This window comes from Muntiacus reevesi, chromosome 3, assembly GCF_963930625.1.
Source record: "Muntiacus reevesi chromosome 3, mMunRee1.1, whole genome shotgun sequence".
In the NCBI taxonomy this organism is placed as follows: domain Eukaryota; kingdom Metazoa; phylum Chordata; class Mammalia; order Artiodactyla; family Cervidae; genus Muntiacus; species Muntiacus reevesi.
In genome coordinates this window covers 54,889,044-54,904,133 of record NC_089251.1, presented here as the reverse complement: position 1 = coordinate 54,904,133, position 15,090 = coordinate 54,889,044, and the positions used below count along the sequence as shown (strand labels likewise).

The following is a 15,090-nucleotide window of genomic DNA, read 5'->3' as shown; positions in this document are numbered from 1 at the left end:
GACACTGTCTGGCTTACAGGAAGCACCCAGAAACAGGAAGCGGTTTCATCTTCTCTCACCCCGATATTGTTCACAACCCCTAAAAGAAAGGTGGTATTTGATCTTGAAGAAAGCGGGCAGGGAAATCTGGGTGAGGAGCCCTGCGTGGCAGGAGGAGAGAGAGAGAGGGAACAGGGTCTGGCTCAACGCCCAGTGATGATGGGGCCAGACTGGGAGGCATGAATGTCATGCATAGGCACTGGGAACTAAGGAGGGAGTGATGGAAATCTGTTGAAATATTTTTGGTGGGTAACTTTCAGGTTTAAAGCAATTCTACAATTAACAGAAAAGTTGCCAGAGTCATACAAAGAGCTCCCCTTTTCCAGGATTCCCCAGCTGATAACACTTGATTACACTTGCTTTATAATTTTCTCTCTTTATATTTTATTATTCTTTTCTGAACCCTTTGAGAGTTAGTTGCAAATTTCAAGCTCCTTCTTTACACCTAAATACTTCAGTGTGCATTTCCTAAGAACAAGGACATTCTGTTATAGAACTACAAGATGATATTCAGAATAAGGAAGTTAACACTGATGCAGTAGAGACTTATTTACAATCCTTATTCAGATTTCACCAGTTATTCCAGTAGTGTCCATTATTTTTAAAAAAATGGAGAGGCTTCCATGGCAGTCCAGTGGTTAAGACTCTATACTTCTACTGCAGGGGACATGGGTTCAGTCCCAGGTTGGGGAACTAGGATTCCACGTGCCTTACAGTACGGCCAATTTTTTTTTTTTTTAATAAATAAGGGAAAAGAAAAAGAATATAACTGGTTCAGGATCATACTCTGCATTTAGTTGTCATGTCTAATGATATCTTTTAATAATCTAGGACTTAGGTATCTGAGATCTAGAAGAGGAAGTGGCAGTAGAATGGAAAAGAAAGGTTTATACAGATGTGTAAAGACCAAACAGACTTTTCTTGAGATTTCAAAACTATGTACCTGGGTGAGTGATACTGCTTTAGGAAGAATTCTTAGCCCCCAGACCATCCACACTGGCAAAGCCTCCTTCGATCTAACAGTGGTCAGTGCCCCAAATTCCTGCTTTAATTTAAGACCATGTTGCACCCTGGTAGCTTAGCTGGTAAAGAATCTGCCTGTCATGCAGGAGACCCTAGTTCAATCCCTTGGTCAGGAAGATCCCCTGGAGAAGGGAATGGCAACCCACTCCAGTAATCTTAACCTGGAGAATACCCTGGACAGAGGAGCCTGGTGGGCTACAGTCCATGGGGTTGAAAAGAGTTGGACACAACTGAATGACTTTCACTTCACTTTACACTTGGGCCCAGTGCCCTCCTCGGGCCCAGCCCTGTCTGTGTAACTATGGTTTGTGTCTGCTTTGCCGTGGTTTCTAGGTTTTCTTTTCTGATTATCTTTTTGAAATTCTGGCAAGAACCACTAATATCTGAGCACAATGGAAAGCTTTCAAGGAAACATTACTAATGCCCAGAGAACACACACAGTGTAATGTGTTTTGGTTGGCTTAACATGGCAGGTCTAGATGGAATTGCTTGTCATTCATAGATTGGATCTGGGCGGATGTTGCGAGTTCGCAGACTGAAGACTTCGCTCATCAACACCTGGAAAGGGCAGAGCTGAGGGATGATGGGGCTGCTGGAGGGGAGCACCCTATCCCCAGCCATACCCTCATTCCCAGTCCTTAAAAAATGTGGAAAACACACTGCAGGAATTTTTCACATGATTAAGTGGTTAATGTCAGTTTATCTTTGTCCTTTTTACTTAAATAGGTTAAACAACGCACCAGTTGAAGGATATTCGGAGCATGTTGGCAATAAAACTACTATAAGGATGACTTATCCAGAAGGTGCACCTCTGTCTGACCTTGAATATTATTCCAGTGACTTGTTTGTTGCTGTTTTATTTAAGAGTGTTGACTTCAACTGGCTTCAGGCAATGATCAAAAATGAAACCCTGGTAAGCACTAGAAATTCACCCATCGGATGTGTGCCTTTGTAAAAAGTGAAGGACTCTCTAATTGGAATTATAGTGGGTTTTTTTTGTTTTGTTTTCATTTTTAAGTTAACATTCATGCTTTTGTGTTGTCTTTCAAATAGCCACTCCTTTTGTCGAAGCCCCTCAGAACTCCCCCTGGGAAATTACTTTCAGAATCCAAGTCACACATGGAAACCGGTATCATTACTTGGTGTAAATAAATAAAGTATGGGACCAAAATTGCTATGATTGAGGTTGACCACCCAGCTGATTTACCAGACTTGAATTTACATGGCTTCTGGCTGTTTTCAGAAATTAGACTTATGTGCATGAGTATAAATTATTATCAAGGCTGCTCAGAAGAATATCCATAAATTCTCTGAGGGGTCCTTTCAAAGAGCATCTCCAAAAATGCTTTGATTGGTGGTGCTCTTGTTGGAGTCAATTCACAGCGCTCCAGAAGGGCAGATGTGGATGAGATGGCCCTAATTCAGTATTCCTTTTGTTTGTCTTTACAGTAATTGATCACCCTACTTTATGAGCCCCCCCCCCCCATTATATTGAAATAAATTTTAGAGGTCAACTTTTAAAGAGTGTGTGTGCATTTATATGCACTTGCACAAACTGGCTGACTGTAAAATTAATAGGCCGTATCAAACTCTTTAGAGAAGCTTCACATGATGGAGAATTTGTGTCTCCAAAACTTATTGGGTTTCTCTGGATTTCCTCTGGGTAGTTTTTCTAGTTGAAACATGAAGCACATATGAAATAATTTACAGTCAGACAAGAGATATCACCAGACAGGAAGTGGAGTAAGTGGATGGGGGCAGGGGCATGGTGGGGCCTGAACACAAGTGGGCCTCAAACTGAATCTATTTACTTGATCTTCCCTGGACAAAATGATGGCTTTGGATCCTGAAAAGACCTACCATCTGAGGCCATTGCCTTAAGAATTTCGTTCCCCAAACCGATGAGTTGCTCCTGCCGTTCCTTTCCTTGTCCAGTGCCACCTTCCTGAATCAGATCCCTAGAGTTGCATGGCTCTGGGACTTCTCCACGGAATGCAGAACACACACCCATGTGGGGCCACACCCACAGCTTTGCCCTCATTAGCAGGGGCCACATTCTCCCCCTCCTCCGATAACTTGATTAACTCCCCCTAATGATTGCTTGCTCTCTTTCCTTAGCCATTTTGGGTGCGACTCTTCTTTTGGAAGCAGGTGGCGGAAAAAATTCCACTGCAGCCGAAACAGTTCAGGATTTTGAATCCAGTTATTATCAAAGAGACTGCCTTTGATATCCTTCAATACTCAGAGCCTCAGTCAAGGTTCTGGGGCCGAGATAAGGTATTTTTGTCACTGCTGATACGGAACTGTTCTTCTCTGTGTTGGAAAGGAGCTGTCTCTATGCCTTTCAGTTAGGCTCAGCTGTAGACCCAGGAGCATCTTCCAGAGATGACACCTCATCGTTGATTAGATGTTCCGTGTGTGTGTATCTCTCGACATCTTGACCTTAGGGGCTCCCCATTGTTTAATCCTTTCACCCCCAATGGCTCGTCTCTTTAGTATAGTTAGCACTTCAATCAGTGAGATATTATTTAAGGTATTCTTACTCCAGGAATCCATAAAAAGTTACTCCAAGACTCCAGAAAAGTTGTCTACAGTTTAGCACCGCAGGCGACTTAAGAGAAAATTGACATTTATCATCACTCCCGAGGACCCTTATAAGCTGCAGTCTGTAGGGTTGCAAAGAGTTGGACACGACTGAGCACGCACATGCACTCATACATAGGCGATGGTAAACAGGCAATTTCTGTAGATCAGGGGTCTACAACCTCTGGGATCTAATGCCTGACGATCTGAGGTAAAGCCAATATAATAATAATAGAAATAAAGTGCACAATAAATGTAATGTTCTTGAATCGTCCCGAAACCATCCCCAACCCCCAGGTTCGTAGAAAAATTGTCTTCCACAAAACCGGTCCCTGGTGCCAAAAAGCTTGGGCAGCCCTGCTCTTGAGCAGTGTTTTTCAGTTGATGACTGAGTCCCACACCCCAAACATTCTGATTTCATCTGTCTGTGCTGTGGTCTGTACACTGGGATTTTCAAAGTTCCTAGGTAGTTTTATTTTGCAGCCTACTCTGAGAACCTTTGTGCTGTAGATGGTTCACTGCAGTAGATTCTTTACCTGCTTGTGTGGCTCTGGTTGGAGATGCCTTTTTCACTTGTTTCTTCATGATCTAAAGAACTGTCTGTCCTAAGTCGCCTCAGTCGTGTCCCACTCTTTGTGACCCCAGGGACCATAGCCCACCAGGCTCCTCTGTCCATGGGATTCTACAGGCAAGAATACTGGAGTGGGTTGCCATTTCCTTGTCTAGGGGATCTTCCCAACCCAGGGATCAAACCTGCATCTCTTAGGTTTCCTGTATTGGTAGGTGTGTTCTTTACCACTAGGGCCACCTCCTGTGTCTCTAAATAAAACTTCTGTAAAACCAGTGGAAATCATTTTTAAACAGAATATTAAGCAAAACATTTATATATAAGGGAAGGCAAGGAATTTTTAAATGTGAGGTTCTGCTACCCACACCAGGGGCCTGAGATACCTCCTAGGAGGTGGGACTGATCCAGGAGGGAATTTGCAACACTGAACTGGACTCGGGAGTCCTCATTCAATAGACAGATGAGCAGCTTCGTCTATTTGCCCTTTGAACCAAATTCTAAATAAAAAGATGATTTAACGCAACTGTATAAACTTTAAATTAAGAATTCTGTGGTTGTTAAAGAAAGTAAGTATCTGAATGTTGTTGTTGTTTAGTTGCTAAGTTGTGTTTGACTCTTTCTGACCTCATGGACTGTAGCCCAAAAGCCTCCCTCTGTCCATGGGATTTCCCAGGAGAAAATACTGGAGTGGGTAGCCATTTCCACATCTGGGAGATCTTCAGTAAGAGCTGAAGCTAACTCTGGCTCCAGCCTTGGGCTTGGGTACCCAGCTCAGGTGAAACAGTTCACATGGTGGAAGTGGTTCCCTTCACAGGCCGCCATTTTCCTCTGGGGCTCTGCCCTCCATCCGTGGGGAGCCGAGGAGGGCCATGTGATTCCTGCCATTGCAGGAACCTGTGCAGGATCCGTGGTGCCTTTTCCCTCTCAGAGGAAAGCGGCCCTATCCCCTACCAGTGACTGTCAGGTCTCTGACTGGCTCTAGCTGGCCTCCCCTACGTGGAGCACGTGCAGTCCCCCAGAATGTGAACTTACAATTTTTAACCTGTTGGCATCACGTTTAACAAGACAATTTTCCTATAAAAAGATAACATACTGCAGCAAGACTCTTAAACTAGTTATAAAGAGATTTCACTATAAATATATGTAGATTTCTATATCTTTTAAATGGCCTGGTTTCTTTATTAGATAGTATTAATAGAGTATTTTTACTTTATTTTACTCCATAGTATTTTTTAAGCACAGGCTTTGTTTGCAGGTCGATTTTATTTTTTAAATAACCTTTAAAAATTTAATTACATAAAATATGAAATTGCTAAATAGAAGAGGTATCAGAAACAAAGTTAGTGAGAGGAAAATTATCATAGAAACAACGGAGTAAATACTCTGAAAACGTTAAGTGAAAGTGAAGTCGCTCAGTCGTGTCCAACTCTTTGCGACCCCATTGGATGTAGCCTACCAGGCTCCTCCATCCATGGAATTTTCCAGGCAAGAGTACTGGAGTGGGTTGCCATTTCCTTCTCCAGGGGATCTTCCCTACCCAGCAATCGAACCCGAGTCTCCCACATTATAGGCAGGCGCTTTACCATCTGAGCCACCAGGGAAGATCTTATTAAATCAAAAAGAAAATAATGAGCCAAAAAAGAAATGGGAAAAGAATTTGAACAGACATTCACAAAACAAATTAATTCAGCCAAGGAATAGATGATAAATTGTTCAGCTTCACCAGTAATCAAATAAAAGGGAATTAAAGCTACAATGACTTTTTTTCATGTTATCTTAGCAGAGATTTAACAGCTTGATAATGTCCTTGTTTGGCAGAAATGTAGGTAGAATTTAAGTTGGCACTTTTTCTGGAGGGTAGTTTGGCAATGTATATATCAATTTAAAATATGAATAGGGAAATTGGGAAGGACTCTAAAATTTTTATTATAAGAAAATTAGAGATAATCTGCAAGGCTATTTAGGTGGTTCATCATAGCCAAGGATTAAAATAGCCTATTGAAATTGATGCTTTCAAATTGTAGTGCTAGAGAGGACTCTTGAGAGTCCCTTGGACTGCCAGGAGATCAAACCAGTCAATCCTAAAGGAAATCAACTCTGAATATTCATTGGAAGGACTAATGCTGAAATTCCAATACTTTCGCCACCTGATGGCAAAGAGCTGACTCATTGGAAAAGACACTGATGCTGGGAAAGATTGAAGGCAGGAGGAGAAGGGGACAGCAGAGAATGAGATAGTTAAGATAGCATCACTGACTCAATGGGCATGAATTTGGCAGACTCCAGGAGATAGTGGAGAACAGAGGAGCCTGCTGGGCTGCAGTCCATGGGGTCGAAAAGAGCTGGACGCAACTTAGCAACTGTGACTGAACAACAACAAATTCTTGACCTGCTGGGTGCCGAGCTGGCTACAGTTGGAGAAGACGGGACACCACCTGAGAGTCCTAAGCCCAAGCCAGAGACAGGCTTTCTACGGATCAATTTCCCTTGGTTTCTGTTTGCAAACCTTCAAAATGACTGTTGAGTTCCTTCATAATAAGGGAGGCTGACTTGAGAGGTAGACACGGCACCCTGGGCATCAGGAAGCAGTTTTTACCGAATGCTGGGCTCCCTGGATGTTTCCTAATCCCACCTTCATTTATGAACTCTGAAGGGTTCCCTGTTGTCCTAGTTGACAGAAAAGGACAGTTGCTTGTAGAAGCCACAGACTCAGCTCAGATGAATGTGTTAGTAGATGCAAAAGAATATCAAGTAGTAGATGGGCAGTAACCTCCAGGAAGTCTCTCTATGTTCCTGTTGGCCACCCTGTGTGTTATCTTTATCTACAAACTGCATTGGAAATTCAGAGAGCATGCTTCTAGGTGTACTAGCGGCAAGATGTCAGACATGAAGAGGGAACTGCGATACAGTCAGAATTCAGAATTGGACATTTGGCATTCTAGCCCAAAGTCAGTAAGGGTACATTTGAGGGGGAAAAAACCCAAATGTGAAAGCCCATAATTTGAGGTTAAAAATGTACTTGCTTGATCAGAGAGTAAGCAGAAATTGACTGAGCAACAGGACATGTGAAAATGACCTAGGGACGATATTTGCCAGGAAAACAGATGGGGGCCCTAACCTGCAGGTAAGGGGTGAACACAATCTTCACAGGGCAGGTTCTGAGTCCCCTCTGTTCTCAGGCAGAGGCTGTATGAAGCCAGGAGCCAGTCAGGACAGGGTGGGCTCCAAAATCCATGTCCCAAGAAGGGCTATAGCCACTTATCCCAGAGCAGCCCTTGTGAACTTTTGTCATGTGAGAGAGGACATGAGTTTGATTTGCCATTATGGGCATCCTTTGTAGGGCTGGTGGGTGAAGGTTTTAGAAAGAATACCTTTTAGCTTGGTGCTTAAAGGACCCGCCAGGCTGCCTTTTGCTGATATGTTCAAAGAATTTACATCGGGACTTCCTTGGGGGTCCAGTGGTTAAGACTCCATGCTCCTAATGCAGGGAATCCAGGTTCAATCCCTGGTCAGGGAGCTAGATCCTACATGCTGCAACTAAGACCTCGTGCAGCCAAATAAATAAGCAAATACTTTAGAAAAGAAAAAAGAATTCACATCACAGACCATGTTTTAGAGTCCAGATTCCTGACTTGGATGGCAGGTTACACTTTAGAATTGGGTGATACGTAAAATGGTGTGAGTAAAATGGTGTGATGTATCAAGTTGCAGTCCCACGTACATATTTGCGTTACTTTGCATAGCATGTAGCGAACCTGGAAAGCAGTGACTGTGTTAAGACCTTCTCTCTTTGTCTCTTCTCCTTTGCAGAACGTCCCCACGATTGGTGTCATTGCCGTCGTCTTAGCCACGCATCTGTGTGATGAAGTCAGTTTGGCGGGCTTTAGCTACGCCCTCAACCAACCCAGAACCCCTTTGCACTACTTCGACAATCTCTGCATGGCTGCCATGAACTTTCAGACCATGCACAATGTGACGACAGAGACCAGTTTCCTCCTGAAGCTGGTCCGAGAGGGCGTGGTGAGAGATCTCAGTGGAGGCATCTATAGTGAATTTTGAACCCAAAAAACCTCACGTGAAAATGCAGCTCTGGGGGACTTCCCTGGCCATCCAGTGGTTAAGACTCCATGCTTCCAATGCTGGGGGCCCAGGTTCAATCCCCATTCTGGGAACTAAGATCCCACATACTGTGAGGCACAGCCAAAAAAAGAAAAAAATGCAGCTCTGACCCAGAGGGCTGTTTTTCACAGCCTTCTTGATGAATCTCGTTCTGCAAGTACTTTGAAGTGCAGCCAGTGTTTTTTAACTTTTAATTTAAAAAACAAAAGCAACCACAAAAGTTCTGCTTTTCCCACTTTTCCCCCCTATTTATTTGAGGCCAGTGTTTTTGCACAAAATTTTGTAAGTTAATTTTGAGAATGGGAAAGATTTCCCAAAGAGAATTGTATGTCATGATGTTTTATTGTATGGTAAGGAAGTTATTTAATTTGTAAAAGCTCTGTTCCTGTCTACTGCACACAGAATCCCAGGTCATTAAGTGGAAGAAGGGAAGTGACTCCTTTGATGACAGTCCCGAATGCCTGATTCTGGTTCTCTGTTAGTCTGTTTGGTGGGACGAATGTCGCACGCACTTTCAGGGTGACATGCTCGGTAGTTAAACCACTGGTTGGGCCAAGCTAGGGTGTGAGGCCTGGGCCACTTGGAGAATTCACAGTCCCTCTCTCTTGATCTGCCTTTCACCAGAAGTCTTAGAGGAAGCAAGCAGGAGAAATATCCTGGAGGCCTCTGGTCAGGGAGGGACACTGAGACTCTTTCTGTGTCCTCTGAGTACTGCTGCAAAGCTGCCCTGGGTGGCAGAAGCCACGATCTTCCCCGCAATTAGGACAACTCTTAGATTTCTGGGAATTTTTAACTTGCCCTTCCAAACACTTAAGTGTTCATGCAATTTATTCCACTGTCTTCTCTGAGGTGGCTTATAAAAATTAGCACAAAACCTCTATTCTCCAGAGTTGTAGGGGAGTAAACTCTTTCTAGGAATGTTTTCAGAAACACTGAAATGAAATCTTCCCAGTGTTATAAATTGCCTATTTAAAAAAAAATTTTTTTTTTTGAATGCCTACTTGGCAGTGTGTACCAGGCAGTGTGCCGGTCAAAAAAAAAGAATAAAAGCTTTTGAGGAGCTCTTACGAGCTAGTTAATTTGAGTGTTGTTTTTTTTATTTTTTAAGAAAAGAAGTTTATAAGTGTAGTAAAATGTCCTTCTTGGATGCTGCTGCCAGGCAGGATCTCACTGTAGGGACAGTAGAGTGGGGATGAAGGGACCTCCCGCTCCCCGTGTCTCTTCCCCAGCTCCCTAGGTACCGCTGCCCCCTCCCCCTGCAATTCTTATGTCACCCACGGCCCTGGTGCAGCTCTGACCCCCAGACAAGGCCAGTGGCTCCCATATCTGCCAACTCCTCGGCCTGGGCAGGGCAAAGAGCTGGGTCATAGCCCTGAACAAGTCCCTCAGATCTCCAGGGGCCTGGGGCCAAGCTCAGAAGGGCCCGAGTAGCTAAATAGCATTTCTCTGATTTTATGTCTTTTCTTAAAATTTTTCTATGGATTTTGCTTTCTACTCTTTAAGACACATCTCACCTGTTAAATAGTGAGACTTAAGGGCTTCCCTGTGGCTCCGTGGTTAAGAATGCACCTGCCAATGAAGGAGACATAGGTTTGATCCCGGGTCCAGGAAGATGCCACATGCCTTGGAGCAAGTAAGCCCGTGTTCCACAACTATTGAGTCTGCACTCTAGAGCCCAGAGCACTGCAGCTACTGAAACCCACACGCCTAGAGCCCATAAGGGAAGCTACTGCAATGAGAAGCCTGAGCACTGCAACTATGGAGTAGCCCCCACTCGCCTCAGCTGGAGAAAAGCCTGCGATACTGCAAAGACCCAGCAACAGCCAAAAAAAAAAAAAATATATATATATATATATATATATATATATATATATATTTAATGGTGAGACTTAGCTTTGAATATTGAGACTCAGGAAGATGGTCAGCGTCTGTCCTGTGATTCAGGTCAGTCCAGGCCTGCACCACGCATCTCCACCCTCTCATGCTCAGGAGCTACTTAGAGAAGACCCCATGGACTGTAGCCACCAGGCTCCTCTGTCCATGGAATTCTCCAGGCAAGAAGACTGGAGTGGGTTGCCGTTTCTCCAGGGAATCTTCCCAACCCAGGGATTGAATGCACATCTCCTGTGTCTCCTGCAATGGCAAGTGGATTCTTTACCTCTGAGCCACCTGGGAAACTAGAGAAGCCCAGATGTTTGTTTAAGAAGACAAGAAGCAGCTAGGGCCTAACATTGGACAGCTTTCCCAGTGTTGTGTGCACCACCTCATGGGTGTGTGTGGTCTCCTGTGCCCCTGCCTTGCACAAGTGTTGGGAAGCAAGTCAGTCCAGCACTTTCCAGCTTTCATTTCAGCGAATGTCAGCCCTGGGCCCATGCCGCTCAACTTTTCATTTCTAGCAGGCATTACGTGGTCTAAATCAGTGGTCCCCAATCTTTTAGGCACCAGAGGCTGTTTCGTGGAAGGCAATTTTTCTACGGATCAGGGGGATGCAAGTGATGGGGAGCAGCCATAAATATAGATGAAGCTTTGCTCAATCGCCCTCTACTCACCTCCTGTGTGCAGCCCAGTTCCTGACAAGCCATGGACTTCTTAAGAGTCCCTTGGACTGCTAGGAGATCAAACCAGTCAATCCTAAAGGAAATCAACCCTGAATATTCATTGGAAGAACTAATGCTGAAGCTGAAGCTGAAGCTGAAGCGCCAATACTTTGACCACCTGATGAAAAGAGCCGACTCCTTGGAAAAGACCCTGATGCTGCGAAAGACTGAAGGCAGGAGGAGAAGGGGGCAGCAGAGACTGAGATCGTTGGATGGCATCACCGAGTCCATGGACATGAGTTTGAGCAAGCTCCGGGTGATGGACAGGGAAGCCTGGCAGGCTGCAGTATGTGGGATCACAAAGAGTCAGACACGACTTGGTGACCAAACAACAATAACAACAAATGAAGGTCCCCGGGTAGCTGCCTATGGGACCAACACCCGCTTCCCAGATGCTGCCCCTCAAGATGGACCACATGCTCAGCTCTTGAACTAAAGTACAGACCACCAGGGGAAGGGACTGAGGACATAATGCTCTACCTGCCCTTCCCTGGAGGGCCAGACACCCTGACCCACATTTCTCAGTCTCTTTCTCTTCTTTCCTACATCCCAAGGCCATTCTAGCCTGTTTTTGTGTTCACAAAACAGGGAATTTATCTGTATTTACCTACAACCAACACACACACACACACACACACACACACACACACACACACACACAATTTATAAATATATATATTTAACAAAGAAAATCAGTTTCAAGAAAATCGGTTTTAAAGATAAAGAGAGAATTCCCTGGTGGTCCAGGGGTCAGGACTCTGAACTTTCACTGCCAAGGGTGGTGGTTTCAGTCCTTGGTCAGAAACTAAGATCCTGCAAGCCTTGCTGCTGCTGCTGCTAAGTCGCTTCAGTCATGTCTGACTCTGCGCAACCCCATAGATGGCAGCCCACCAGGCTTCACTGTCCCTGGGATTCTCCAGGCAAGAACACTGGAGTGGGTTGCCATTTGCCTTCTCCAATGCATGAAAGTGAAAAGTGAAAGTGAAGTCGCTCAGTCGTGTCTGACTCTTCGCAACCCCATGGACTGCAGCCTACCAGGCTACTCTGTCTGTGGAATTTCCCAGGCAAGAATACTGGAGTGGGTTGCCATTTCCTTCTCCAGGGGATCTTCCCAACCCAGGTATGGAACCCGAGTCTCTGGCATTAGCAGGCAAATTGTTTTTATCACTGGGCCATCTGGGAAGCCCATAAAATGTTGTTTAGGTCCTTGATATGAAATTCCTCTCTAAATTATCAGATGGTAATAAATTAGCAGAGACAAAATGTGCAGATAAGAGCAATTAATGACTAAAATCAAACTCAAAAGTAGTTTCATTTTGTTACCTATAACATACCCAGATATCCTCTCAGGATAACTCATTTGGAGTGGGAAGAAATTGACTATCAGTCCTAAAGCAATGAGAATTTGAGAGTACATCTGGAACTAAGCTATAAACTCTCTAGTGACAGAATTTTATATTTTATTTCATCTCTAGCACCCACATAGCTCAATGGGCTTCCCTCATAGCTCAGTCAGTAAAGAATCTGCCTGCAATGCAAGAGACCGAGGTTCAATTCCTGAGTTGGGAAGATTCCCCGGAGAAGGAAATGGCAACTCACTCCAGTATTCTTGCCTGGAGAATCGCATGGGCAGAAGAGTCTGGCAGGTTACAGTCCATGGGGTTGCAAGAGTCTGACATGACTTAGCGACTAAACCATAGCACCCACAAGAAGACCTTGCCTATTATAGGCATTAAATAAATATGTTTGATGTTTTAAGATTTTTCTTTCTTCCTTATGGCTGCACTGGATCTTCATTGCTGCACACGGGCTTTCTCTAGCTACAGCTAGTGAGGGCTACTCTTTATTGGGGTGCTCAGGCTTCTCATTGTGGTGGCTTCTCTTGTGGCTTTCTAGGCACTTGGGCTTCAGCAGTTGCAACACGAGGGCTCTAGAGCACAGGCGCAGTAGTTGCTGGGCACAGACTTAGTGTTCTGAGGCACGTGGACTCTTCCCAGACCAGGAATTGAACCGATGTCCCCTGCACTGTCTGGTGGCCCAGAGAAGTCCAAATATGTTTGATTTTATTTGATATCTTTGATGGAATTTGAAGACAGTCAGCTGATGGTTTAAGATTGTTAACGGTGAACTCTTGGGTCTATAAGCTGGGTTAAGGAAGTCTTTTATGCTAAGAGGAAGGGAAATACAGGTGATAATGCAATAAATAAATGCGGTCACAGTAAGCACTTTGGGCAGGAAAGAGCTCTCTGCAGAGGTCCCTTGTTACTAACTTTAAACCAGGCACCACCCATGCTCTACTCACTTCAAGCCCTCACACACCTTTCATATCTTTTGATCACACAATAATACCTTGCCTTTCTGTTGATCAAAGAAGCAGAAATGGAGAATAAGTGCTTATAATTTACAGATGACCAGATAGTGTCCCTCCTTTCCTGCTTAGTAATCTTGAGAACAGACTGTGTGAACAAGAGAGCACCTAAAGAAAAATCACAAGAAGTCGGCAAGGCTGCACACCGTGGGGGATGGCGAGGACTCTGACCCCCTGTCTCAATGATTAACTGAGATTACTTCCCCTTTTTCCCTTCAAAAACTTTCATGGCAGAGCATAACCTTTGGAGATGGTTTGAGGGGTGGCATTGAGTCCAACATCTCCCCAGATGGCTGGCATTCTAATTAAAAGTAACTTTCCTTTCTACCAACACTTGTCTCTGTCTTGCCTATAGATTTTTTAAAATATCTATTTTTGGCTATGCTGGGTCTTTGTTGCTGTTCTTGAACTTTCTCTAGTTGCGGTGAGCAAGGGCTGCTCTTTGTTGGGGTGCTCGGACTTCTCACTGCGGTGGCTGCTCTTGTTTTGGAGCACAGGTTCGGTAGTTGTGGAGCACATGTTAATTATCCCGTGGCATGTGGAATCTTCCCAGATCAGGAATTGAACCCATGTCCCCTGCATTGGTAAGCGGATTCTTAGCCACTGGACCACCAGGGAAGTCCTCATATATTGATTTTTGAGCATCGAACAGCTGGACATGAGTTCTGTAATACCACTTTTTCTTTATATAATTATCCTAATGATTTAAATGATATTTTAAAGAACGTGTAAAAGCTTATTAGGTCTGTTTAATGGCTGTATCATGTCCATATGTTTTTGAAAACCAATTTATTGCAGAAGTTTCTAAAATAGAAGTCTGACCTGTGTACCTTATCTTTTCAAAGACCTGCCAAGAGGTATGTATCGCAGTGTGGGTTGGGGTTTCTGACTCTTAACAGGAATTCCTGAATCAGAGGTTCTATGTTTTGCATTTAAGGCAGTCTTAATGAGTTTATTATATGGAAATTGGAAAACCAAGATAATACATCTCTATTTTACCTACACATTTCTCTTTAAAAAAAAAAAAAAAATATATATATATATATATATATATATATATACACACACACACACACACACACACACATGGTTTACTTGATAAAGATTATTTTTAAAAGATGATAGGAAAAAAAAGATAACGGGGACTTCTGGTGGTCCAGTGGTTAAGAGTCTGCCTTGGAAGGCAGGGACTTGGGTTTGATTCCTGGTTTGGAAACTAAGATCCCACATGCCGCGGGACAACTAAATCTGCAAGTTTTAAATTACTGAGTCCACACACCACAAGTTTTAAATTACTGAGTCCACACACCACAACTGGAGAGTCCCTGCCCTGCAGTGAAAGATCCTTCATGACATAATGAAGATCCGGCATGTCACAAGTAAGACTGGAGGCAGACAAATGAATAAATATATACAAAAAAGAAAATTGTGAAAAATACGATGCATTTTGAACTGGGCAGTCTTTAAAATAATAGTGGACACAGGAATTCCCTGTTTGTCCAGTGGTTAGGACTCAGCACTTTTACTGCTGGGGCCCAGGCTCAATCCCTGATCAGGGAACTAAAATCCCACAAGTCATGAGGGGCGGCCAAAAACAACCTGCCTTCTGACTCAGGTCTTGTTCTGGAGCTGCTTCCTCTTCCAGTATAAAGAGTGAGTGAGATTCAGATTACACATGCATACACATACTCCAAAGAAGCAAAACTGTAGATTCCAGTGTAAACCAAAAGTCTTGTCCTGAAACAAAAGATTGAGAGGAGTGTCCCAGCAGTGGTTTTTTCCTCCCTGTCTTG

At 43.9% G+C, this 15,090-nt stretch overlaps 1 protein-coding gene across 2 annotated transcripts in view; it reads left to right on the top strand.

Annotated features, from left to right (window-relative positions):
- ST3GAL5 (ST3 beta-galactoside alpha-2,3-sialyltransferase 5) overlaps nucleotides 1–14,116 on the top strand; it is a 62,259-nt gene extending 48,143 nt beyond the window's left edge. The window contains exons 2-4 of one of the 2 annotated variants that reach the window (XM_065929126.1): nucleotides 1,789–1,975; nucleotides 3,181–3,339; nucleotides 8,024–14,116. In XM_065929126.1, the coding sequence (XP_065785198.1) occupies nucleotides 1,789–1,975; nucleotides 3,181–3,339; nucleotides 8,024–8,272 (595 nt within the window). In that variant the 3' untranslated portion in view covers nucleotides 8,273–14,116. The remainder of the gene's footprint in view (nucleotides 1–1,788; nucleotides 1,976–3,180; nucleotides 3,340–8,023) is intronic. The other variant, XM_065929125.1, reaches the window with a different exon arrangement.
- The last annotated feature ends 974 nt before the right edge of the window (nucleotides 14,117–15,090 follow it).